General features: G+C 37.2%; 1 protein-coding gene across 6 annotated transcripts in view; it reads right to left on the bottom strand.

Moving 5' to 3' along the window:
• The window catches only part of NCKAP1 (NCK associated protein 1), a 61314-nt gene that overhangs the window by 7350 nt on the left and 26921 nt on the right, over positions 1-27043 (bottom strand). For all 6 annotated transcript variants that reach the window (XM_062621992.1, XM_062621995.1, XM_062621991.1 and 3 more), the window contains 21 exons: positions 26211-26259; positions 25578-25734; positions 25004-25060; positions 24387-24483; positions 24054-24160; positions 22784-22916; positions 20774-20855; positions 20276-20334; positions 19376-19521; positions 18744-18876; positions 16880-16999; positions 16452-16591; positions 15198-15329; positions 12927-13145; positions 12459-12589; positions 11975-12072; positions 7200-7293; positions 6155-6237; positions 5614-5694; positions 1936-2029; positions 299-415 (listed from right to left, as the gene is read on the bottom strand). In XM_062621992.1, the coding sequence (XP_062477976.1) occupies positions 299-415; positions 1936-2029; positions 5614-5694; positions 6155-6237; positions 7200-7293; positions 11975-12072; positions 12459-12589; positions 12927-13145; positions 15198-15329; positions 16452-16591; positions 16880-16999; positions 18744-18876; positions 19376-19521; positions 20276-20334; positions 20774-20855; positions 22784-22916; positions 24054-24160; positions 24387-24483; positions 25004-25060; positions 25578-25734; positions 26211-26259 (2329 nt within the window). The remainder of the gene's footprint in view (positions 1-298; positions 416-1935; positions 2030-5613; positions 5695-6154; positions 6238-7199; positions 7294-11974; positions 12073-12458; positions 12590-12926; positions 13146-15197; positions 15330-16451; positions 16592-16879; positions 17000-18743; positions 18877-19375; positions 19522-20275; positions 20335-20773; positions 20856-22783; positions 22917-24053; positions 24161-24386; positions 24484-25003; positions 25061-25577; positions 25735-26210; positions 26260-27043) is intronic.

Below are 27043 nucleotides of genomic sequence, written 5' to 3'. Positions count from 1 at the left end.
GAATGTATACTCTAGCAATTCCACACACTAGGATGAGACTGCCCCCTACAGTTTTTTGACTGTTCTTATAATTTCAAGTGGAAGACTTGTTTTTCATATAAAGTTACCTTAAATAAGAGTTGAGTAAATGCTTTTTAAAGTAACTTTCAGACAAACTTTCCTGGATAAGGGCTAATTTAACTGGGTGTTGCATTTTATTCACTACAAAACATAATATTTAAAGCAAACGTATTCCAGAAACTACCAGGACTATTATGAAGGAACCATCACAGCAAATACGTAGCTGAATCCACATTACCTTCAATGGCGGGGCTATACTGAGACATCACATTACTAGCCAAAGTCGGCAAGGAGACTGCCACAAAGACCATGAGAAGGCAAGCAATCTTATATTCTTCTTCTGGACTAATGTTTTCTAAAAACACAAAAACAATAAAGCTCTTTTAATTAAAAAAGTAACTTGCAGTATTTCCTTTCAACTGCAGGAAGTTCAGAATGTAAAATTTTGACAAAACTGAAATGTAAACCCAAGAACAAACTCAGTGTTTGTATTGTGAAAGGAGGAATATTATGTCAGTCTTGCCAAAAGACACAGGGTAGACACCTTTAAAAATTTTCCAGTTTGTTATCTATAAGAATGAGGGCAAGCTGCTAACACACTAGCACTTCTAACAATTTAGTTACGAAGATTTTAATAGGCTGAGCAGAATGGTATTTTTTCATGTGCTTTGAGGTGAGCATTACTCTAGCAGTCTCTCTTTGGTGAATAAGCAGGTGATATGCACTCACCTCAATTCACACTAAAACCTTGTTTTCAAGAACAGCAGCATCACCATGCACAAGCATGAGATTACTTTCAGAAAAAGTAAACAGTTGGTGAAATACAGTACTCTTATCTGTGTAAACTGAATTACTAAAAACCAAGTATCTCAAACTGCAAAGGTAAGAATCAAAATATGAACTCATAACCCATCATGAAAATACACAGAAATTCCCCTTTTCACCCAGCTTAAACATTTCACAGCTAAACCACAGTGAAAATAATCTATTTTAAATGGTATTTCAGATTCTACTTATCTTACAAAGAGACACCTACTTATATTATGCACATAATCAATATAAAATACACTTTTTTTTGAGGTACACAAAGAAATTGTGCTTGACATTCAAGTTTGAATATTAAAATGCTGCTTGAAATTAGCAGTGTTTCCTGCTCCCAAAAGATCTACTACTAAAGCAAGAAAAAACAACATTCATGATCTGATAATAACATTAACTTTCCATTACACACAGTGGGAAAAACAATAAAGTAAAAAAAGCTGAAGACTGTCAGAGAGCACTTAAGAGTCTTAATTCATGCCTTCAAATCTGCCAGAGTAAACAAAACTGAAAAATTTAGACAGTGGTGCTTTAAAGTGAGTGAGAGGAAGCACTATACATGTTAGAACATTAATATGTTTATTTTAACATGTTTCCCCTTGTCAGCTCCATGTTAACACTTGCATAACACAGTGTTGCGAAGTTCACGAAGAGCAGCACTCTGGCATTTCAGATCCCAATATCTACTTACCTGACACAGACCTATTACACATCTGTAACAAAACTAATCATATCCATAACTATTCACAATAGCGTCCTATTTTCATTGTCCTTAGATTACAGCAGTTTCCACCATTAGCTATCGAACAACTTCAACATGTACCCATTATGTATTTCTGGGTCAACAAGTTAATTTGGATGTGGTTGAGAAGATCCTCAAGCTAACACATCAGTAAGCAGCAGGCTTACATGTTCTTCTGCCATTTATAAAGTCTAAAGGAATATAAAGGACTCAAGATACAGATGTCTCCTCCCAGCATCTGAAACTTCTATGCCTTAGTGCATTTTTTTTTCCTCCCTCTATTCTAACACGTTTTTTAATTTGGAACTTCCTACCTGATTTTTGGGAAGACAGTGCTACGACCAAGGCAGGATCAATCTCACAAGGCAATCCAGCAGCTGATGACAGTTCATATACATTCATTGCCACCTGAGGACCAGAAGAAAGATAAGTACAACACTGAATGCTTCTGTGTAAACGTGATCAATCCGTCATGTTTAAAACGTTCATGTTAGTGTCTGAGGCACGGAGGAATTGCAGAGACTTGGCTATATAAAGAGACTCTAGATTTTGGTTGTTTCTAACCTACACTGAACAGCTGGGTCAGTACTTTGAGTATTTTGTACTTTGAGTAGTTTTTACTTTTGAGTATTTTTTAGTACTTTGAGTATTAGATTTTCTTTTTGTCAAGCCAAACAAAGCTTGTATAATTTTCAACACTACCTCTAAAGCAAACATCCTGACTTTGAATCAGCTATTTCTACATATTTCTTTACTGTTCAAAAGAAACTAACATTTTCTTTACTAGATCTAAAGTATCAGCTAACCTCTGCAAATACAGCATTTTTAGACAAAAACTGAAAGTCAATCTAGTGAAAAAGTGAGGCAGAAATCTTACAACAGTCAAATTTCATATACATTCAGTGTCCAGGAATTCCAAGTGCCAAGAATTAGACTCTATGTGGCCCCAACAATAACATCTTGAAATGTATTCCATTTTCCACAGCGCATCCCAGGCTGTATCTTTCACTGCTATTAACAAATGTTCCACAGTTCTCTTTTCCCAATTTACATCTTGGACAATATATCTGAAGCTGTAGCTCAGCAGAATCTCTGAAAAAGCAACTTTACACCAATTACAAAAGACTACAGGGAATGTAAGCAATGTGTCTTATATGTGAGACGCGTTACACTTTGCCCATAAATCCTCACATATAACTCTATCAGTTGCACATAGGAGATACTGTGCAGACTAACCTTATCCGTGTGCTTTAGCCTGGCTACTCAAGGACAAGTTCTGATATGAAAAGCACACAATATGAAAAGTATTGTTTAGTAAATGCTATGCCACCAGCAGGGCTTATCATATTAGCCTGGGTACAGTCCTGCATTAAAAGAATTACAGAGCATCCGGACAGGAGCTAATTCACAATTAAGTGGTTAATGAGCAAGAGTGGAACAAATGCAAGCCTGCTTCTAAAAGCCTGTGTAGACATCCCAATAATTTAATATTAAAAACCCCAAGTAAACAAAAGGAGAAGAAACCCCCATTTCACCAGTTACCCCAAATCGTAAGTTTCAGGGACACCAAAACAGGAATAAGACTTCATAAGATACATTCATTGGATATGAAAATAAAAATAACATTTCATAACAAGTATTTATTCCATCAACAGCTTTAAAGCTATTTACGCTCTGCTTGGTAAATTCAGTACATAGGAAATTACTAAGTCCTAAAATATGCCCAATTACAACTTATTGGGCAATTATCCCAGTAAGTTGTATATTGTACAAAGCCTTAGAAAGATCTGTCTGTTGACATGCTTTCATTTAAGTGAAAAAACCCAACCCTGACTTATTGTCCTAAAAGAAGTCTTTGTTGCCTGCAATTGTACTGCTGTATGAGAAAAGGCCAGGAGAAAGCTCAATGAGCTGCCGATTGTCCATAGGGCTTAATTGTTAGCAGGCTCATAGCACAGCTCTGGCCCTTCCAACAGGATGTTTTCAAGACAAAGCTTGGGCAGAGTGGCTGGGTAGCACATGTCAGAGTTCCCAGTATTCCCAGCAGGCACTACGGACAAGATTACATAGGTTTGGCTCCTTCTCCATGCACAGTCCTCCAATGTTATCCAGCAAGCTATGTACTCTCAAACAAGCTTACATGGCATCATGCCACACCACAAGACATGACATCTGTGTTGGTATCATGCAACCAGCCTGGTGGACTCCACCACAGCACTCATTTGTTTGAGACACTTGGAGCTAGGAAACATACACACACAAAGTATATTCAGAAATCACAGCAGAACTACAGCAGACTCGGAGAGGGCCAACAGCCAGATACTACATGAAGCAGACAACTAGGTGGTGCTACGAAGCAGAGAACAGTCCTCAGCATGGTTTCATTTACAATTAGATAGCTTTTTTTCCCATCCAATTGTTTCAGTGACTTCCCCAAAGAGAAGCAGCAAGTACTATACTTTTTCATACCTGCTGACACAAATGAGTTCAGTGGTATCTTTAGAGATCCACTGAGATGTTTCAAGTTATCTGTTAGCATCAGCTTAAAAATATTAATGGTAAAATACTGCCTTCAATGATTAGTATTGCAGCCTTTACCCCACTGTATCTTTCAGCACCCCTTTGATACCACAGGGTGTCTAGTAGGAGGTATGGAGGTCTTTCTAAAAATATCAAGCAAAGCAAGCAGTGAATTTCCCTTCTCATTTCTTTTGCATACTGATTCCTCAAGTTCAATAATGGAACAGGATGTTTTGGTGATCAGTGATTTTCCCTGTAACTAAAGGCGAGAATTACAAAAAGGCTGAGAAGTGGAAAGGAACTTACATAATTTAGATACAATTTTTATCATGAGCCAGTATCCTCTAAGTTTAATTTTCCACTGCATTTCCACAGAATTCCTCTACTATTATATGAAATCCAGGCTTTTCTGGGACATCAAACATTTATGGCCGATTTATCAGCATTGTGAGTTTCAAAGAGCACACGATAATATTTGGGAATGAAACAGCACACATGAAGTTTCAGTAACTTATATTTTTCATGCAATCTCTGACTCATTTTCAAGACAGACTGCCAAACCCTCTTCTGAAATCATGAGGCCTACAATAATGAACTTGAACTTTTACAGAGGGAAAAGATGTTTTCTATTTAGTGAATCTTCATATGCAAGAGAACTGTAGTTTCTTTCCTCAAGAGTAAACTGCAATACGTAAACCTGAACTTCAGGAATAACAATATATTCCGTTGCTCAAAACCCATACTGCGTTCAAGAGCAGACTTTTGAAACTTGTTTCTGTGGAAGTGAATCAAGAGTTGCACAATGTATATCCCACTACCCATTTTCCGCAAATCAAACTGCCATGATACCATTACCATTAAGAACCCTGCAAATCTTCATAGGCCATATGACAATAACAGATTAAAAATCAGCTAGGTTTCAGGTACCATGCGTACCTCTCCAAGAGCCATGTGATGTAATGGCACAGGTTTCTGGATTGAAACATGCTACCATTCAGAAGCAAAGCACCTGATTTAGGCTGCTAACTTTTTTTCCAAACATTTTAGACAGTGAGCTCATACAAATTTTTAATTTAATGTCAAAATCAGACTTGCAGCTTTACACGCATAGAGCTCCAACTACAGAGTCCTTGAAATATCTAGTTTTACCAGTTATGCTGCTCACAGTAAGAAGCAGCTCAGTGTTGTTCTCTTATATCACTTAGTCATAATAAATTTCTATTCTTAGTTCTTTCCATCAAAGTTTTCAAATGTGGTCACAACCAGAGACTCGTGCTTACCCTATCAGTTATTTGTTGGGTTTTATTCCCCAGAACAGTAGGAGGCTGCAGATGCAGGACTACTTAGCAGTTTGTAAGAAAAGGGTGTTCTTTGTTTTTTTGATTTTTCACACTAAGCATGGAAGTCTTGCCCCTTAAGTATTTTCAGTAAGCTCCAAAAATGACTCCATCACCCTCTAGGCCAAACATTACCTTCATGTCAGTCTCTCTTGGAATGTGATCTTTAAAGTCTTCGATGGAACTTACAAGGAAAGGAATGTGGTACGATAAGACCTAAGAGAGACAAACACAAAATGAGAAAAAATACTTCCCATGTTAATGATCAATTAGACACTACCATTACCTTACTGGACTAGAATTTTTTTGAGTTTTTATTTTACACATTAATTTGGTTTTAGATTTAAGACATTAAAGCCTAATAAACACAAAATCAAGCTGTTTGCACACAAAGGGAAATGAAAGCTTTTAAAAGGTACTAAAGACAGAAAACACTGAGGCATGCTCAAACTAAAACCTGTATGTTTTAACGTAACATTTCTCTGAACAGTACTCAAAAAATAGATTCTCCCATCCCCAACTTCCAGTTTAGAGTTCAGTTATGACTGAGTATTGCCATTTTATCCACATACCAACCTCTTAAGAGGTAGAATTTCTAAACAGTGAAGCTTCAAATACCCTGTAATTCCATTAAACCCAATGAAACTTATTCAGAACGTATTCAGTTATTTCTTACATCTCTAAGTGCTTCCTGTGCCAAGGACCGAAAAGACAAGATAACACCAATAATTGTCATTCTCTTCAGAACACTGTCAACAGCTGAAAAGAGAACAACAGTGAACAAGAACATGTTGATCTTTACAAGCTCAATAATTCAAAAACCAGAAAGAAAACATTCACCGAAATACTGAAAAAGGAAAGGTACTGAAACAATGGCATTCCTTAAAAGAGCTAAAATAAACAGTGCTAAAGCACGTTTTTATAGCTGAGTTGACAATGCGATTTTCAGAATACCACTATTAACCACTTATTGGAATAAGCCTCCTTAACACGCAGCTGACAATACTGGATGCTAACATTAGTTCTGTGTTTTCTTGAGGCCAAAAATGTCTACAATAATTATTTTCATTTAAAATGTTTATGTTAATTACCTGTTAAAGCCCTTAAAAATAATGCCGTAATTTACATTGTGTTGCAATCAGAACAGAAACCTGCGTCAAAAAAACCTGTGTTTTATATTTGTTTTCTACAGCCATGCACCTCATTTGCAGATCACTGCTGTTACAGCTACATGTTATCACTCCTGAAAAGACACTCAAAGCCCACCACTACTATAATGCCCTAATTAACACTAAATCTCATTAACTAAATTAGCACTAATTAACACTAAATCTCATTTTGCCTGTATATGAAAAGACTAGAAAATTTTTAAAAGATGCACTGGTTTATATGACGGCACTTTTTTTTTTTTGGTGTTTTAGTATACCTGATACAGAAAAGCACTTTTTCTTATTCTCTTTACAAAGGGCAAGATAAAAACGCAATTCTGTATCTTTATTCTTCTTCTCAGTGAGGGTGACGGAACACTGGAACAGGCTGCCCAGGGAGGTTGTGGAGTCTCCTTCCCTGGAGACATTCAAAACCCGCCTGGACACATTCCTGTGTAACATTATCTAGGTGTTCCTGCTCCGGCAGGGGGATTGGACTAGATGATCTTTCGAGGTCCCTTCCAATCTCTAGCATACTGTGATACTGTGATTAGGACCCTGCTAGTTACCCACATGATAATCTTTTAAAGAGTGCTGCCATCTGGTCTGGCTTGTCGAAGCTGGTCCTCATTTGTGTGAGAACTTCAACATTCTCCACCACAAGTTTCTAAAAAGAAGAAAGGATTCAGGTCAGCTATACATTTCAGCATGTTAAAAGGATAAATAAACTGTGTCGGATATTTCAGTCTGGCACAGAGACAACCAAACTCATGGAATACAGATGTTTTCTAATGGGACTACAATATCAGTATTATCACCAGGCACTACTCAACACAAAAGCAAGCTCTGAAATAAAATGCAGAGGATTAGATACCCCTTGGAACATGATATTTATATTCAACAATGTGTAGAACTTCTTAAAGCAAGGGATTGAAGCTCAGTGAAACAAGTCAACATCTCCTCATGCTATTCAGCTTTTTATAAGAAGAGTATACATATATCAAGAAATATACAGATTCACAAAATAATACATTCTTCTGGATTGCTCTTTCCACTAGTTATGCTGTAAGGATTAGAAATTTAATGGTAATAAAGTTGAAAAATGGCATTAAGAATGTAAGAGTCAGATTGTTACATCTTAGTGCAGTTTACTTGAAATTTTCTTCCACTAAAACGTAAAATAAAAACAAAGACATTCATTCAAGCTCCAACACCTTAGCCTGAAACAGTTAAATTCAAGTGCAATATTCTTCATGTCAGTTTGACCGAAAGAGAATGCATGTCTGTTTCCAATTTGTAACTGCTCTCATTCATGCCACTTGGGGTAAATGCGATAACTTTCCCAAGATCATTCTCCAAATATGTATCAGATTTAAATTTAAATTACAGAGATTGAATAATCACATCTATAAAATGTCAGATCCAAAATGGGTTTCTTGCTAACTGAGGAATTTACGTTGTGCCAAGTAGTATTTCTAAACCTCTCGAAGCAAGAAACAGTACTTTATTCTTACATAAAAATATTTTTTAGTTTGAATGCAAAGTATTCTATTTCAGAAGTGGAAAACATTATCTCTGTTTAGGTAGAGGACGTCCAGCAGTCAAGAAAATGTAGGTATCTTGCGTGTTTTTAAGCATTAAATGAAGTGTTTCCTTTCATTTTAGTGCTTTGTATACTAAACAGTATCAACAGAAAAGAACTGAAAGACAGAGCAAGAAAACAAGATATTCTGGATTGGGGAGGATCCTCCAAAGTGATTATTAATAGTTTTCTTTTTCAAGTAGGTGGGTTCCCATATATCTTAATTACCAGGCAGCACAAAGGGAGCAATGAAGAGGGATCAGGAAGAATCTAATGTACATCAAACATATAGGCCACTATAAGCATGGCACATAAGATATATCATATAAAAATCTAATAGAAGACATAGCTGCACAAACCTACTACTAAGGATCCAAGAGTGTCTGATATGTGATAGTTCTACCTGCTTTAATAGTTTTATTTTACTTCACTTCAACCCACACTGAAAACAGGGCAGAACATAGCAACTGGCAAGCAGGGAAATTAATTTTAGATTAAGTATTCCTATGACTACAGAAAGAGTAAAAAACAATGCAACTTCAATTATAATGCTGCTGTGAAAGCAGTGGTGGTCTATGTTTACCCCCATCTCCCAGTCAAGCAGCCTGCGCAAAGCAAATCTGTCCAACAGCACAGACCTCTCAGATTCATTGTGTCATGGTCGTGCTATTACCATATGCTCAAATGTACTCATAATCCACCCTGTCTTCCCACTTTTATCTTTCTTGTCTTCAGTGAGAAGCAAGGATAGAAGTAACCTATACAAGATGCAGCAAACTAGCCACCTCCAAGAACGTGTGCACATGTGCACGCAGACACAAAAGATGTACTTCTATGCTGAAAGCCAAAGTGATACTGGTGTGCACTGAAATAAAGATGGTCAATTTTAAACCAACTGATGTATCGGAAGTTGGCAGAAGTGCCACATTTAATTTAAATCCCACAAAGCTCTCCAGAATGCAAGACTGAAGGCAACAGCCCACGCACATTGTTACTGAGTCAAGCTTTCAGCTTTACCAGCGTATTAGTTTAAGGTTTAAAAGGAATGGGCTGAATACAGTTTGAGTATTACTTAAATGAGGCAAACTTTCTCTCCTTGCCCCAGTCTTAAAACTTCAGAAATAAAACCAACACCTGGTCCCACAGCAGGAAGCAAAGCAAACATGTTGAACCCTACTCTTAATAAATTCCTTATTCTATCCTCTTGTTGCTTCCTTCTCCCAAACACAGATGTTTCTCAGTGCTCTTTTGCTAAGCCAAATGCATCTCAGCCAAACAGACGAACATTTTATTACTTAATTTTTTCTCTCCAAATATGTAGTCATGTGCATGGGGATCTACATTATGTTCTGCTTATCCTTAGCAGCACCAGAAAAAAAGCACAAAAATACTACTTAAAGTTGCTTTTTAAAAAAAAAGAAAAAAAATCTACAGTATCAGTTGTGCTGGTTTTGAGGATGTATGACAACTCCACAGGGAGTGAACAAACACTTGCCTTCAAAAGTAAACAGGGGAGATTTACATTAGATGTAAGGAAGAAGTTCTTCCCTGTGAGGGTGCTGAGGCACTGGCACAGGGTGCCCAGAGAAGCTGTGGCTGCCCCATCCCTGGCAGTGTTCAAGGCCAGGTTGGACGGGGCTTGGAGCAACCTGCTCTAGTGGAAGGTGTCCCTGCCCATGGCAGGGGCTTAGAACTGGGTGAGCTTTAAGGTCCCTTCCAATTCAAATCAGTCTGTGATTCTATGAAACACAGCAGCAGCCAACTAACAGCTACCCAATGGCTTTGTGTTCTACTTGAAATGCAACAGATATCAATTTATGCATGACCGGGAGTTACAAAATTTAACTGTAAAAATAGTGTTGTCACCTGGAGAGTCTTATCCTGAAACTCAAAAATTGGACTGTAATCAACTGCCCTGGCTGGCTGGTCATTCAGGTATCTGCACACTCTTCTGCAGTGGCTTGGAAAAGATGAGCAGCCCCTTTCCTTGAGCTGTGACACTGAATAAAGGCTTCAAATCATTCAGGGCATCCTACATCCTAGCAACTCAGCAGCACTGAAATTCACAGTGTTTACAGAGAAAACAAGATCTTTGAAACTATAAAATTGGATATATTAAAACCACACACCTTTAAAGGCCCAGTATGTTAGTAATAATAAATTGTTGAAGAAAAAAAAGAAAGAGAAGGTTCATTAGATCTCTTAAGCATTCTGAACTGAACATGAGCCAGCAGTGTTTGCTCACAGCCCAGAAAGCCAACCGCATCCTGGGCTGCATCAAAACAAGCATGACCAGCAGGTCGAAGGAGGCGATCCTGCCCCTCTGCTCTTGTGAGACCTCACTTGGAGTACTGTGTACAGTTCTGGTGTCCTCAACATAGGGACATGGAGCTGTTGGAGCAAGCCAGTGGAGGCCATGAGCATGATAAGGGGACTCAAGCACATCTCACATGAAGACAGGCTGAGAGAGTTGGAGCTGTTCAGCCTGGAAGAGGGAAGGCTGGATGGAGACCTCATAGCAGCCTTCGAATATCTGAAGGGGGCCTACAAGGATGCTGGAGAAGGACTCTTCATCAGGCATTGTAGTGACCAAGCAAGGGGTTTAAACTTAAACAGAGGAAATTCAGGTTAGACTTAGGAACAAGCTCTTTACTGTGAAGGTGGTGAGGCACTGGAATGGGTTGCCCAAGGAAGCTGTGAATGCTCCATCCACTGCAGAGATCAAGGCCAGATTGGGCAGAGCCCTGGGTGTGTTTAGTGTGAGGTGTGCCTTCCCATTGCGGGGGGGTTGGAACTGGAAGAGCTTTAAGGTCCCTTCTAAACCAACCATTCTGTGATTTATGTGTATTTTTTAAACAGCGTGTATGAATCATTACAAAAATGCCCTTATTGTAATAAGGGTTTAAATAAATTAAAAATTATGAGCTGTAATACCATCTTGGAATTTAATTCAGAACTGGCACTAAAGTCAGCCAAAAGCAAATACGTGCTTAGTGACATTTTTATAGTATGACTATCCAGGGATAGTAGTACACGTTATTAAATCTATTAAAACCTCTTTCCAAAAAAAGTTAAAGAGGCACCAAGTGCTTCCTTTGTCATTATTTGCTGTTCTGAGTATACATGCAACTAGCTTCCCTGACATGTCCATACTTCCCGTATTTTTTCATAGCACCAAGTTTATCATTTGTTGGTGTTGCTGAGACAATCAGGTTATTATTTATCAGAATACAGACAATTATAATAAATTGATACACCTCAGCCAGAGCAAAAGATGTATCTAAACCCAAGGAAAAATAACAAAGAAAAAAGACCTGAAGTCTCCCATCCATGCAAACTGAACAGCAGGTGCTAACACGCATGGTAAAGAAAGTAAGTCCTTACAGATGACTGACACATGAGATTTTCATGCTGATTTTTGAGAATCAACACTTGAGCAGGTGCTTCACAAGTGCCTGGGGATATTGAAAAGCCTATCTCTTCCCACTGGTGATACAAAGAGACTTGACTCCTAACTTAGGGTATCCGAGGTAGAAATCAACAGAGCCTGCATGATGTCCTGTCCATTCACCTGCTGAAGACTCTGGGATACACACATACACATGCAAGTGTACTACAAAGTAAGAGTAAAATTCACAGTTTTATCTGTTTGCTTGATGCAGTCATTTCACAAAGATGGACTGCAGAAACACAGCTATGGAATATCCTAAAGGAAGCTTAAACAGACAACTACTCGCCTTCCCACCCACCAACTTCCCAAGGTTACCTTAAGCTCAGCAACCTGTGAAGAAATGTGCCACATCAGACTTTCACTTAGGAACTTCATGCCATATGGTCCCAGAAGTTCAGAAAGGGCTCTCATTTCTGAGAAATAAACAAAATGTTCTACTTCAAACATTCCTTCAATTATTTGATGCTTATCATTTATCTAGCACTTATATTTTAACTGCAAAAGTATTTTACCACAAAACAGAACTTCAGATATGAGAACTTGTAACATAACTGAAGCAGCAGCCAACACCACATCGTAGGCCTATCTCTGTAAAATAAATGCAACAACCATACTTTGATCAAAAACAGGAAAAGCAAACTCCCTTGAGACATTGAGGCAGCACGAATAGAAAGTATTTTAAATACTACTGAAGGTTACGAAATACTCTCTAATAGAATGCTCTAGCAGTAGCTGTTATTCCAAATACTCAAGCACAGGGTAACTATCCCTCACATGCAGTAGAAATATCAAAGTTTACCTGATATGTCAGAGTACTCCTCAGCATTAAATGTCAGCTCATTTTCTGTAGGCAAATTCACAAATGCTTTCATGGCTGGAAAATAGGCTATGTGACCGTTGCTGACTTGCCGTAGCAAAGTTTCCAAATACCTTGGCAGAAAGGGAAGAAGTTTTAGATGAAAAGACACATGTTCACCAATACTGTATAGAGGTGAAGTGTGTTTGTGTGAAAATGGACAGCAAAGCCTGTAGACTAAAGTTTTACTTTCATAGTTCAACTGTTATCTGTATCTTACTCTACATTTCCCCCCTATAAAACATACATTTCACAACATGCAAACCCGGAAGTGCTTTATAAGGTAATGGGAGAAGTAAACTCAAGTTGCAAACTTAAGAACATTTCTAACTCCACTTCTCCAATTGCAGACATTTTATTAAATAAAAATAATATAAAAATATGTTACAGGTGTTCATATAAATTACTTACCAATTTGTGTACAGACTGGTAATGGTTGGCTCACCATGACTATCTAAATGCTGGGTTTGCTGAAGCAGAACATTGTTAAATACTCGTGTGATGTCGATCTGTACATAATTTTCTATTGACTGGAGGACTGTCATATAGGCTCTTACACTGGTTAACAGCTCTGAAGGCTTTGCAATCTCTTGTGTTGCTTGATTATACATAGTCATTCCAACAATTGACCTTAGAGAAACAAATTGCATTTATTAAAATTCAGAGACAAAGATGCAGCTATAAAAACGATTTTGTATTCAAAGATTTTACCTGAAAACATACTACACCAGCACTTTTAAAATTAGCTCTAGATGCTGAAGACAAGTGTATTTGTGGTTCCAGCAAAAATTTCATGACACTGAGATATTCACCAAGCATTTTTTAAATAAAACTTTACCCATATATGTAAGAGCAATCCACAACATGGAAGACCTATTTATCAAAGTAGTTGTTAATATAGTAAAGGTCTTTTTAAATGCAAAACTTCCAGGAAATGTAAAATCAATGATGTATTAAAGTGTTCAAAGCATAGTAACTAATGCAAAAATTCTTTGACCACAGTTGCTGTCGTAGTTTTAGTTTGAAGTATCTGTCAAAAAATCATATAATTACGTACTGAAAACATTCAAAGCAAATCTATCTTGTGTTGCTTTGCGCAAGTATTTAGAGGCATGTCTATTTTGTAATAATAACTGTGCCTACTGTATTTGGGCACCTAAACAATGGCACAGACCATACCACCGAATCTCCTTTCTGCCCCAGCTCACACAGTATTAAAAAAAAACAAAACAACAAAAAAAAAAAAACCTTGAAAGATCCCTCGGAAGATCCCTTTTGCAATACAGATAAGCTTTCCTAGAGCATCCTTTTTTCTCGTTCTAATTACATTTTAACTGTTCTAAATAACTTTTCGGAAACAATACTTGTAGCATTCATTTTAGGGTTATAATGGTCTCAGACTTTCAGAACTAAGCTCCTGAGTGGTGTGTACTTTTCTAAGGCAGAACAGCAACTACAACAACAAAAAGAAATCAGTACCTTCATCAGAGGTGAACAGAAGAGTTATTCTAGAGGAGGAGATGAGCTTATTTAATTAAATTTTTGTTTGGAAATGCGTATTTTCACAAGTTTCTCTTGTTTTAAAATCAATTCAAAATTGTTATAATTACAAGATCAAGTAGCATAATAATAATCTCTAGTCCTATCATACATAAAAGAGCAGGTTAAAACAGGAAACAAAAAAAACCTCCTAACACTAAACCACAATTTATTCAAAAGTCAACTGTAAACCTCTGGAAGAAATGACACTTAAATAGCTGAAAATAATTATAAAGGAACATTTACTCTGTTTGGCTTGTGAGTCAGGGCCGAAGCCACAGGCTTCAGATTTTCAGAGACTGCTTTCTTTTTCCTTGCCTCATGAACAAAATGAGATTTGTCAGCCAACCTCCCCCTCAAATTAAAAAAATACGCACAAGTGACCACCACTGGTTTAAATCCACAAATCTGAAGATTACAGACTTCTTCTAAAGCCGTGAAGTTATCTTCATTTTATGCCACCCTGTCTTATGCGAAAGATGAAGTGCTCTAATGACCTAATACTATGTCTTGATAATTAAAACTTATGTCTCATACTCTGCTTGAAAAATATATGCCTAGCAATCCTTGGCGTAAAATACAACTATTTGATTGTTGGCTGTTTTAATATGAAATCCTCTCCAGAAATTGCCATTTGTCTATTTCTGTAAGTAGCAATGGGAAGATCAAGGTAAAAACACAGGAATATCAAGTGGCAACACTTTTTTATTTTAAGAAAAGAGGTAATTAAAATATCCTTTAATTTGGCCTTTCCAGGTCTTGGGTTCTCATTTTTAGATATCCTTTCTGCAAGCCAGTAAACTCAAACACTTAAGACAACCCAGCAGTGTGCAAAAGAATAGTGGGAAGAGAGTCCTTACACATGCCTAAAAATAGGCATCATCAAATCCTACAAAATACTCAGGACTAGGAATGCAGGATCAGACTGTTAAACAGGTGACATGTATTTCAACATATTTTGTTTTACAGTAGGAACTATTGCATGTGTGCGCATACAACTTAACTGTCATATAGCTGGAATTTCACTTCCGAGTTTCACTATCCACCTTTAAAAACTAGTTTTATGTAGTAAGTATACAACACTTCCAACAGCAAATCAGTAAAGGCTTATCTTGTATAGGAATACTTCACAATATTTCTTACTTGGTAAAGCGGATTTCCAGGTGAGATGTTAAATACTCTCTTGGTGTAAACGTGTGCTCCCAAACCACCATGTTGGGTACGTAATTGATAGAGAAGCAGAGCTCAGAAAGTGCAGTGTGCAGTTTGTCCAGGCTTTAAGAACAGGCAACAAGAAATCAAATATTTAAAGAAACATTATGGAAAGTACATGCTGGATGTAGGACACCAAGAGCAGGTACGGCTCTAACTCCTCCTTTCAGTATCTTTTTCTGCTTTCAGACACTTTTCTAGCTTACTTAAAAAACAGCATTTTGGGTAAGAATGCATCCTACAGCTGCATACTGATTTGCATCACATAGAGTGATGCCAGATATATATACATATTTTTCCCCTCAAAAAACAACAGTCTGCAAAGGTGTTTTTTCCTAAGTGAGCTGAGCAATACAGTAATTATTGCTACTAGCTACTAAGAACGTAAAAATACCGGGGAAGGAATCTTAAGCTACAGTAAATTCTTTTCCCTCAACTTCTCCAATCTTCACAGTTCACTGATGGCTGGCTGTTGCAACTGAGCAAAATCACTTCCTTTTCAGCAGTGTGTGTGCTTAGGCACTGCCAGCCACAGCACTAAATGTTTATTGCTTCCTTTTCTTAGATTCCTTCCTCTTAATACTTTTATAACTCTGATCTCTTCTAACAATTATCTTCTACCTTTTCCTCCCTTATCATCTCTTACACCCCAAACTGTAGGAATTAATCTTTCCTCTTATCTCTTTCAGGTGTTTTTTTTTTTTCTGGTTCTGTTATCAATTTGCTGGTGTTTTCAATTCTTCTGTAGCCACCAAAAAGGAAACCTCCAGCTGGTACAGGCACTGGAGCCCAAATGCATCCCAGCAGCTGAAGGCAGCAAACAGCTTTTTGGCAGCACTTCCAGCCCAGAGTGTGCTTTACCTGGTTAACCCAGTTAAAGCAAGGCAGAAACCATCCACTCCTTGGACTCTCACAAAAATTAGTATGCATACACAGGAAACCTAGCTACAGCACTGGGATCCTTTCTGCTCAGGAAAGGAAACGGCCAAGGGATAAATTCAATGCATAATAGAATGCAGTCTCTATACAAGTAACAGATGCATCATATACTCACAAACTACAAAGCTGTTGTATTTACAGATAGTTAAACTCACCCAAATACATTAAGCAAGAAGCATTCAATATGCAGAACATACATATTTTGACTTGGTATTCAAGGTGAAAGGAACTGAAGAGGCAGCTTACTTTGTCACAACCAGTCTATTTTTCCTCATGCTTTCTACTCCTGGTTTCTCCCTTTCGGGTTCTCCTTTCTTTCCGGTCTGTTTTTTTGACTTTTTGTTCACTGCTTGACTGATTGTTTTGGCACAATGCTTTGGCAGCAACTAGCAAACAAAAAGAAACAGCCCCTCCAAATTAAAATCCATCTTTTCAGCAACCATGACATAGAAAATAAGCTTATGGTACAGGTGGAGATTTCATCACACAGGTAGCGCATTCTTCCTTGGACTAGTAACTAATTCTAGTATTAAAGTATTCCTCAAATCACCTATTTTATATACAGAAAAACTCCCCAAAATGGGGGCGGGGAGGGAAGGCAAGCAGGAAGTAGAACCATAAAAATTCAGAAAGTTGAACAGAGAAAAATCTTAAAAGGAAACACAACCACTCACCTGATCACTCAGTGTACATTGTTCTGTGCATATGTCTGTGATAAGATTTCGAGCTTGCTTAGCCATTTCATCCAAGAACATGTTGCACAAGGAAAGACTACGATCTCCAATATGATGTCGCTGTTAAAGAAGGAAACAAAAGGAAGTCTGATGGTCAGTTTCCCATTAGTCCTGGACTGAAAATAACAGTTCACTAAATCATATAACAATGGTATGAGAAATTATAAACTTATTAGCCCTCAATCTCAGCTCCAGGTTTGTTTTTTTTTCTTCTGAAGTAACCATAGCATTTTCAAAGCCATGGACATGGCATATTGTCACTAAAAATATTCCGCTTACTATATTTTGCAAAATACTTTCTGGAAAAGGAGGCAAGTAAATTTTAAAAAGTAGGATTTCCTGGTTAATTTTGGACCAGATCTAGTTTAACGTATTCCATCCCCAAGGTTTCTGTTTAATCTCCTCTTCATTAATTTGTACCAGTACTAAATCTAGAAGAAAAAGAACATGAAACTTAAGTTGTAGTAAAAGCACAATGTCCTTCACACCACTGAAAAATAAATAAATAAAATAAATAAAAATATCAATAAGGAAGCCCTCCTGCATTCACTTCTGGATTTAGTTTGTCACTGGATCTGCACAAGCACAGTCTGTGCTTCACTAAAATCCTTCTTTCACCACCCAGGTTTGCTTTCTAACAGCCACACCACCACACATTGTACACACTACAGCAAAGATTATTTTCCAGAATGATAATAATTACCAAGTTATACAATTCAGATATTGAATTCAAAGTTCTGCTGGCTGTGGCAGAATGTGCTTGCTGCAGCTGAATTCACAGTAACTAGTGTAAGGGGGATTTTGGCTACTAATTCCTTACTGCTATTAGAATTGTTCTGAAAGACATTTCTTGTCCTGAAGGGAAGCTTTCCTGGAATCTTTTTAGGGTTTCTCTAGTATAAATAGAGTTTGCAGCTGTTTAAAGCAAAGTATACAGAGAAAATAATGATCTAGTCATACACTGAGATAAGAGTTCAACAGAAGAGGATTTAATGTTTTAGTATGAAAAACCACATCATGCATATTACAATAGTTTTTATTCATCTAATTGAGATGAGCATTGCTAAGAATGAAACCACACTTTCATGAGCACTACACAAAACTGGTGAAGTTAACTCCCAGAGTAATTCCAAAGTCAATGGACATACAGGAAATGTACTACAGGATCAATTTCATTACAACAAGAATAGAAAGAATTTCCTCAGAATTAAACTACTTCCTTTAACAAACAGTCCATTTCTTTCAGCAATACTCTGCATTTTTTCCTTTGTAGTTCTAACCAAGGAGGACTTGCATTACCTAGTTCTTACCAAAACAAGTGCTTGCATTATACCGTATATCACTTGGGATTATTCTTTTTTGTTATAATTTTTTTAATCTTAATTAAAGAAACGTTATTTAGAACAAGCCATACAGGACTCCCAACTTCCTATTTCCTTTTTCTAACTAGGAGCTTATAAACCACTTGAAAGCAAAACTGCTGCTTATAACTTTCAATAGGCATATGGGATTTATTAGCATCTAAGCCTGAATGACCCCAGAAAAGTCATCTAACCTTTGGACCTTAGCTTAATTTCTCTTTAGCGCAAAGATAATAATGCTTACTCATTTCAGAAAAGGATTTTGAGAACAGTGGATGGAGAACCACGTAAGAAAGTACTGACTTATTTTACCTCCCTTTTTACCACTCTCCTCCCTTGAATCTTATCATACTGAAACAAATACCTTCTTGCAGTGTTCAGCTCTGGTCCTCTCTACTTTCAAAAGAGATGAAAATAACTAAGACAATATATTTAAAAATTACCTCTTCTGGGCACAGCTCATGGGTACAGCTCATAAAATGAGTACAAAGCAGTGGGAATGCAATTGAGTATCTTGACTGAGATGGAAGCTCCAAACACTGCTGAAACATCTTCTCAAAAGCACGACTATAAAAACTGATCAGAAATAGACATTTAAATGGAATATATACACACTTTTGCTGCAAACGAAGTCTGCTTCACATGCAAACATACTATTTGTGTCAAATTTGTGGTTATACCAAAAGCCATATCATGCTTTTGAAGTTATTATCTGCTTCTGCTTCTTACATATTTTACTTGCATTTCTCTACTACCATCATATTTTCACTCTGATGGTTGCCACACAAGCACTGCAAAAAAACTTGCACATTTTGCAAAAACATATTAAGGAACAATCTGCAAATGACTCCAGACAAATTATGTGACTGCTTGGAGAATCCCTGTGACAGTTCTTCAGAAATAGCTTCATTTGATAAAATTCATTTGATAAAATTAATTCTAATGGAAACTAGAAAGTCTCATTGATTCTCCCACTGGCTTATCTTCCTACCAAGTCTGCTATTTAAAAATGACACTTGCAAGGACAAACCAAACAATAAATAATAAAAAGCTTCTAGTCAGATTAGTAACATACCAAAATATAGAAAGATCTGAGGTTTCGACCAACATCTCCACCAAAGAATCCACCATTTTTGTGTGGAAGATGATTGTGTTCATCATCTTTCCTAGTTCTCTATGGTCTGCCAGACCAAGTGAAGCTTTAGAAACACTGGTGTAGGCCTAGAAAGACACAAGAAAAATGTTAAGATTGCATCTACAGCTGCCTTTTTTGCAAATTCCTTGTTATTGCCCAATACAAATGTTAAATGCTGACTATGCTACGCATAGGACACCTGTGTACTTAAAGACCATGGACAGACTATTTTATCTTTCCACTACAGCTTAAGAGCAAATTGCCTTTCAGTTGAGTCTCTGAACGTCACCCGAATACGACACCAATTCACAGATAAACCGCGGAACAAATTTATTGACAAAGCACTAACATGCACTTGTGAGCCCCCACTTTAACCACCAGGTTTTGCGAGGCAAGAAAATGTGTATTTTGAAAATATAAGAATAACGTGTCTACCAAAACTTGATACAATTGCTTTACAGTCTAAACAGTACACATACACATATCCCCTCTTTATAAAGTGGGGATAGTTATTGCAATACACAGGAGTGATCTCACTGAACAGCTTCTACCTTCCCCTGGCTGGGCACAGCCTGTACAGTGCGCAGTCATCAACTGCTCATCCTCAACACAGTATTTCTGAACTGTTACAAACACCTCAAAGAATGACTTATAAAAAGCACACAATGCAGACCGCTACAAAATGTAGCAAATTATCTGTTTAAGTAATTGCCTGATTTTAAATAAATAGGTTCTTAGCCTGTCACCCACTTGCAGTGAGAGTAATCTAGAAGAGCAGTAATTTATTAAACATTTTAGTTTTAAGTTAGGAAAGTGTCACACATACTTACAAAGACTTACCTGCAATCTAAACCAATCTAGTCTCATTCCTCTGAAGTCAAACACCTCTCCATCCTCAACTGCATCACAGAAAAAAATATAGAACATACAACCTTTAGAAAAACAAACTACAAATTCCGATACGCTGTATCAGACCTTCTAAGAAACCCGAAAGTACTCAATCATTACTTGGGTGCTGAACCCCATGCGTTTACCTACAAATTTCAGTCCAGCACAGCCATGCTAATAGAAGTCAAAATATTTAGATGAAGATGTGTGTGACATGCTGTCTAAATTAAAGGTAGGACTGCTTCCCAATAGCGTTCTTCAAAAGCTCTGCCTATATAGAACTGCCCTGGGAAAGGGACACAACAAGCAGATATTGTCACAAACAAGAAACACGGGAACAAATTCAGTTTATGCAAGTTATCTCCTTCTACTGGTGGCATGAGACAAAAAGAGATGAAGCTTCCCAGAGGAATCTGCTATTCTGTTACCATTTTCCCAAGCTAAACTTACCTTGTTTCACGCTTAGTGAAGTCATTGTGTTCACAAAAGACGACATGATAATTGATTCATCCTCTGGGCACACTGAAAGATTCTAAAATAAATGGTGTTGCTATTATTATTTAAAACTTGGTTTACAAAACAATGTCAATACCCATGCCCTATTTATCAGCTGTGCTCTGAAATGTACAAAACTTTACACAATTAAATTAATCCACAGAATATTTCAAATGGTGCTATTTAACAGCTTTCACTTTTCAACTCATTGCTTGATGACAGGAAAGCTTGCTTCCAAACCAATATCTGCTCAAAATTGAAATATCTGTCAGCAAATGTGCTCATGCACTTTTACACTGCTGTCACTTACAAACTGGACACCAAATATTTTCCTGTTACACAGCAGACACCAAACATTTTTCTGACCTCTACAGGCACCTGATTTGTCTGCAAAGAAAACTGGCTGTGGCAGGATATAGCGGAGCCCACATCAGCATTGCTTTGCTTCCCACAAGGCCCCCTCTCAGCAGTTTTATTACTAACCTTGACTTCAGTGACTGATACCACCTGAAATATTTTGTCAAAGTTTGCCACTTTTACAAAATGCAACAGTTCACAAAAAAGCAATTTCAGCAACTAATAATATCATATTTCTATTAAATAATATAATACAGAAATTTCTCATAATTCCAGCTGTGACCAATACTTTGATGTAAAGGCTGAAAAAAATCCAAGTTGTCACTCAACCATCTGTCTAGCCTTGTGTTGGATACATGTTATGAATTAATTACAACTAAAATTCAAGCCATCTTTTCCCCTCATTTTAGTGTGATCCTAAGGATTAGCCTATCAAGACAGAACACTTGTGTCACTTGTAAGTTTCTAGAAGTCACTGACTAAATCCAGAAAGTAATTTCCCCAGAAATCAATGGTAAGTGTAAAAAATACTTAATTCTGTCACTCAAACATCTATTAATATGTAAGTATTAAGAGTTATAAGGATAAAATACCAAACCACTTTTTTTTAGTATTGAAAGTAAACCCAAGGATTCAGCTACATTTTGTAATTTATACAGTGATACAAACTGGTATTTCAGCTGTTTAAACAGATTGTTTAACTGAACAGTAATTTAGTTCCACCTTCTAGTAATTGATGGAATGCCTGAAGTGAGAAATTGATTTCTGAACCCAACATAAAAAGCTTACAGGACACACTCGGCAAGTTTGAGTAGCTCAGCTAGGCGGGAAATTTGGGCTCCATCTGGTGGTCGCTACAGATTAAAACTAAAACAGGTCAGAAGGCCCATCATACGTTCGTCAGGCTAAGCAAGGAAAGTTTTCAAGTTCCTTTAGTGGCCATACCCGTTTCATTGTCTCTAAACATACATACATAGTCTCTAAACATACATACATACATACAATAGTTTGGGTTGGAAGGGACCCTAAAGATCATCCAGTTCCAACACCCTGCCAAAGGGCAGAGACGAGCCCCATACAACCTGGGCTTGAATACTGCCAGGGATGGGGCAGCCACAGCTTCTCTGGGCACCCTGTGCCAGCACCTCAGCACCCTCACAGGGAACAACTTCTGCCTGAAATCTCATCTCAATCTCCTCTCTGGCAGGTTAAAGCCAATCCCCCTTGTCCTGTCCCTACAGGCCCTTGTCCAAAGCCCCTCTCCAGGTTTCTTGTAGCCCTTTTAGACACTGGGAGCTGCCCTAAGGTCTTCTCAGAGCCTTCTCTTCTCCAGGCTGAAGAGAAGCCCAGCTCCCTCTGCCTGTCTCCAGAGCAGAGGTGCCTCAGCCCTCTGGACTTGCTCAAGCAGGTCTGTGTCCCTCTTGTGTTATGTTTACAGCAATCAAAGGTACAACTCTCAATTCCAGCATTAAACAGGAAGTTAATTTGCTATATTCCATAGTGTTCACCAAAATCTACAAACCAGAATGTGTTTCATAAAGTCATTCTGGACAAAGAAAAACCTTTACAGTTCGCATTTGAGAACCCAAACCCCCAGTCTTGTCATACCTGAACAAGCTCATTCAAGACCACTGCATCAAAGCCAGAGAGATACTGCACATAGTATCTCTGCATCACAGGTCCGTATTTTCGCACATGTGCTCTGAGCTCCTCCATGTAGAATATTAGCTCGGCTATGTGTCTAGGCAAGAAGACGAGGAAAAGCTTACAAATATGAAACACCCAAAATATGAAAACCTATTTGTATCAGTGGAATACTTCTCAAGAGGATTTCCTCTTATACCTGGCTTTTAAAACTATTTATTAACAGGTAATTGCTGTATGAAAATACCTTTTAACATTGTAAAATAAGTTTTCATAGACAATTTTCTCTGCAAGGTAAAATCCACTCAACAGGAGGTAAGTTAACAGGATACTATCATGATAATCCTCAAAGGTTTGTATAACTATTCATTCAATATTTTGAATAAGAAGTGCTTTTATAACACTCAATCTGAAAAAATTTGCAGTTTTTCCTCAAAAAGAAATTAAATCTGAAAATTACTACTGTAATAGCCACTTTTCAGGTTTTTATATTCTTTTTTTTTTAACCATGAGGATGGCTAAATACTTGCACAGGCTGTTTCAGAGCAGGTCTGGGACCTCCATCCCTCCCTACCACCTAAAGTCCAGTGAAGAAACCGCAATGTTATTACAATCACAAATAGCCATGTGATTGTCACTTGTTTAAATTCCTGCCATCAATACAGCCATTCAGGCTGATCTTGTGTTCAATAACCTTGAGAACTCAAAGACAACCAAACAGGCTTTCTGCCTATCCACATTTGTAAGATCTCATCATCCCATTTTTTATTTTTAGCTTGTTTATGATGACACTAATGCTGTATTACATAAATCTTACCAGATTTAAAAGCCAGTTTTACTACAAGAGGCATTTTACAAATCGACAAATCAAGCTTTTTGACAGTTTCCTTCCCTCCACCATTGACTTGCCCAAAGCAAAAATCACTGAAAACACATGATAAAGCTTTAATTTTGCTTATTCTGGGGAAAAAACACATTCAACTTTTATACAGTATTTTTATTTCATAATTAAATTTTCTGCAGAGAATGAATTTTCACTGATGTGCTCTATTTTCTACTAGAATACTTGAAGTTTTCTGGTTTGATGGGAAGCTTAATATTTCCATATTAGGATTTTTTGAACAATCCCAACTCTTCCATACAGGCAACCTTCTCTGAGATTCCCTTCTCTTCAAATGCATTTTTTTCTGTGAATTCTCAAAAATTTAAGGTATCACACTAAAAATTAACATACTTATCTATGAAATCATCTGCGCTCTTCTTTGGCATATTATCTGCATGACGAAGAAGCCAAATAATTTCATCACGAGCAAAGGATAATGCCATGAATACAAAAAGTGCCTGAAAAAACAGAAATTGTTCAGAAGTTTATAGATACATGCAACAGCTGAACAGCTTGCGTACACTAAGAGTCAACCAGACTCTAAACCCAAATATCTTAAAACCTAGGTAGGTTTCTCAGAGTAAAGTGCATGTTTTCCCCTGCCCCCATACACACTAAGTGGCATATTATCATTGACACACAGACTGTAGGATTGCATAAACGCAAAACAAAAACCACAATTACCTTGGGACCCAACAAGCCTGGCTGATCAGATAGGACAGTAGCCAGTTCTTTGAGTGCAGAACGTAAAAACTTGCGTCTCTCTCTATGCATTGAACCGCTGCATCAAAAGAGCAAACCGAGAAATCATCCGATGTGCTAACAACAGATTTGATTTTTTCCAAACATGTAAGCCCAAGCATAGGCAACTCATACCAGCTTCTAAAGTTCACTATTTCAAAGGATGTGGCTCAATTAAAATTGGCACCCCCATCCCCAAGACTGTATATTTCTGAAGTCTGGTAACTTTAAAATCCAAGTTCTCTGCCCCTGCTCTGTGATGTGCATTTGACTCCACTAAAACATTTCTGTTTTAACGGCATTAAGTAATTAGATAAAAAGAAACTGGAGAAAAAACTAAATGTATCCATCTGATAATTTGAAAAATAATCTAAAACTTTGTAAGTTAAATCAATAACATCATTAAGCAAATCCAGATTTAAAACATCAGTACATTATATCATTTGAAAATGGGCAACTAAGCAGTCAAGAAACCATTCCTTATGGGTTCAGACATTCTTTACAGCTTTAAGAAAATCAACACTAAAATATGACAGAAAACTTTGTATACAGACACTTACGCATGTGAAACAGCAGCTTCTTTGCATTCCCTGATGTCATTAATACGCTTGTTGTAGCTGCAAGTGAAAAACAATCCAATACCATAGTAAGTACCAGTAGCACAAGTTAGCAAGGGCCAATTGGGATGAACTGCAACGCCACAGCATGCAAGATACAGCAAAAAGCTCACAGGAGGCTTATTTCCCTGAACAGAGCACACTGGTAGAAGTCTCAGCTCTGTTTCTGAGTTTTCATATATTACAGCAACATGCAATTTTTCAAGCAAACTGTACATTCATTTCTCTTCACTAGATTAAGATTTGTGGACTTTTGCCATTTCAGACTGATTCTTCAGACTGTCTCATAACTGAGATTAAAAAAAAAAAAAAAAAGACATGATCGTTATGAAATCAGGCTCCTGAAAGTTACACATTGAAGAAACAATCAGGATATTAAGCAAAAACATTTGTGTGCTAACTATCCTTAAGCAGACTTTACATGAAGTCAAAGCAACATTTTCAAAACAGTTCTTCAAGGAATTTTTAATTTTTAACAGAAATTCTGAAAGGTGAAAAAAAAAAGAAAAGAACATACCCTCGTATGTTTACAAACAAGTCTTCTGCAGCTTTGTGAATATGGAATACTTCATCTCTAAACAGAGCCAAACAAGAGCTGCTTTGAAGTGCAAGTTTCCAAAGGTTCAAAGCTGTAGCATCACTATTTAGGATTCCATGGCACAAAATAAATCCAACTTCAGAAGTCACATTGATGTATGTCACAAACCAGATGCACAAAGACAGTGAGAGAACAGACATTGTTATGTGTTTTCTCCTGAACAGTTCAAACAGCTAATTAATAATCAGTTTAATGGATAACATCGTTTTATATATTAAAAAAACACCCCACACTGTTCTAGTGGAGGTATTTTTGTAATGTTTTTGTAACATGAATTATTTCATGCTGATTCTACTTGGCTATTTTCATCAGGTTTACTAAAGCACTCACTTCTAGTGAAAGTCTGTACTAAACTGATGACAAACTTGGTTTCAGCAGCACTTGCTGAATTCTAAACTTTACTGCAGGTAAAAGTATGGTACATGAGATTTGATCAAGTTCTCTAGAATCTCAGTAAAACAGCTTTTGTACAGTACAGAAAAGTAAGTTATCTTTTCAATGTTAACTGATTTTTAAAAAAACAACCATGAGCTGTTTCAGAATGTTACTCACAAATGATCCATTTTTCCATTGCATCCAGAGAGAGGTATTCACATGGCATCTGTTGGAAAAGCAGTAATTTGTAGAAAACTGATTATGTAAAAGACAATACATTTCACGAGAAGTACTTTTTAGAAAAAAGGGACAAGTAAATCCTTAAATGCTAAGTAATCATGAAAGACTGCTGCTGATTACTAACAAGGCTCTGTTTCGTCTCTTTAGAACTGAGGGTTTGAACATTAAATGAGCTTCCATACCTTGAAGTAGACAGTGAACTGATCTTGACAAATGTTTAGTTTTGACAAACACTGTATTTAAGAGCAAAAGGCTTGTGATGTATACTAATCACAACCTGACAGCTATTAATGCTTGAATTCTTTCACAATGATTATACAAATATAGAATGATTAGGGGTGGAAAGGACCTTAAGACTTTTCATATCACAGCTGAAGCAGCAAATGCAAACAGTCAAAATTTAAAAGAATTAGCTCCATTTTCATCTGTTGGTCCACAGACATCTGAGACAGCACACATGGTCTCTTCCTTCACAACTGCAGAAGTTAACATCGTTTCCCTTCATCATTTGATCATCAAATACTGGAAATGAAGGCATGAGCTAAAGCAATAGAAGCTTTAATTAATGCAAGAAAATTTTTTCTCTGTATTCTCCAAAACAGCCTATTTACTTCTCTGATTAAAACCCACACAGAATCATAGGATCAACTAGGTTGGAAAAGACTTTTAAGATCAGCAAGTCCAGCCACTCCCCCAGGACTGCCAAGTCCACCGCTAAACCATGTCACTATAAACACTGTCCTTTACTATTGTAGTGTTTCTAACGCATC

Source organism: Pezoporus occidentalis, unplaced genomic scaffold, assembly GCF_034315485.1.
Source record: "Pezoporus occidentalis ecotype Australia unplaced genomic scaffold, CSIRO_AGI_Poc_V1 ctg237, whole genome shotgun sequence".
Taxonomy (NCBI): Eukaryota; Metazoa; Chordata; class Aves; order Psittaciformes; family Psittacidae; genus Pezoporus; species Pezoporus occidentalis.
The sequence above is the reverse complement of the archived record's forward strand: the minus strand, read 5'-3'. Positions and strand labels throughout refer to the sequence as shown.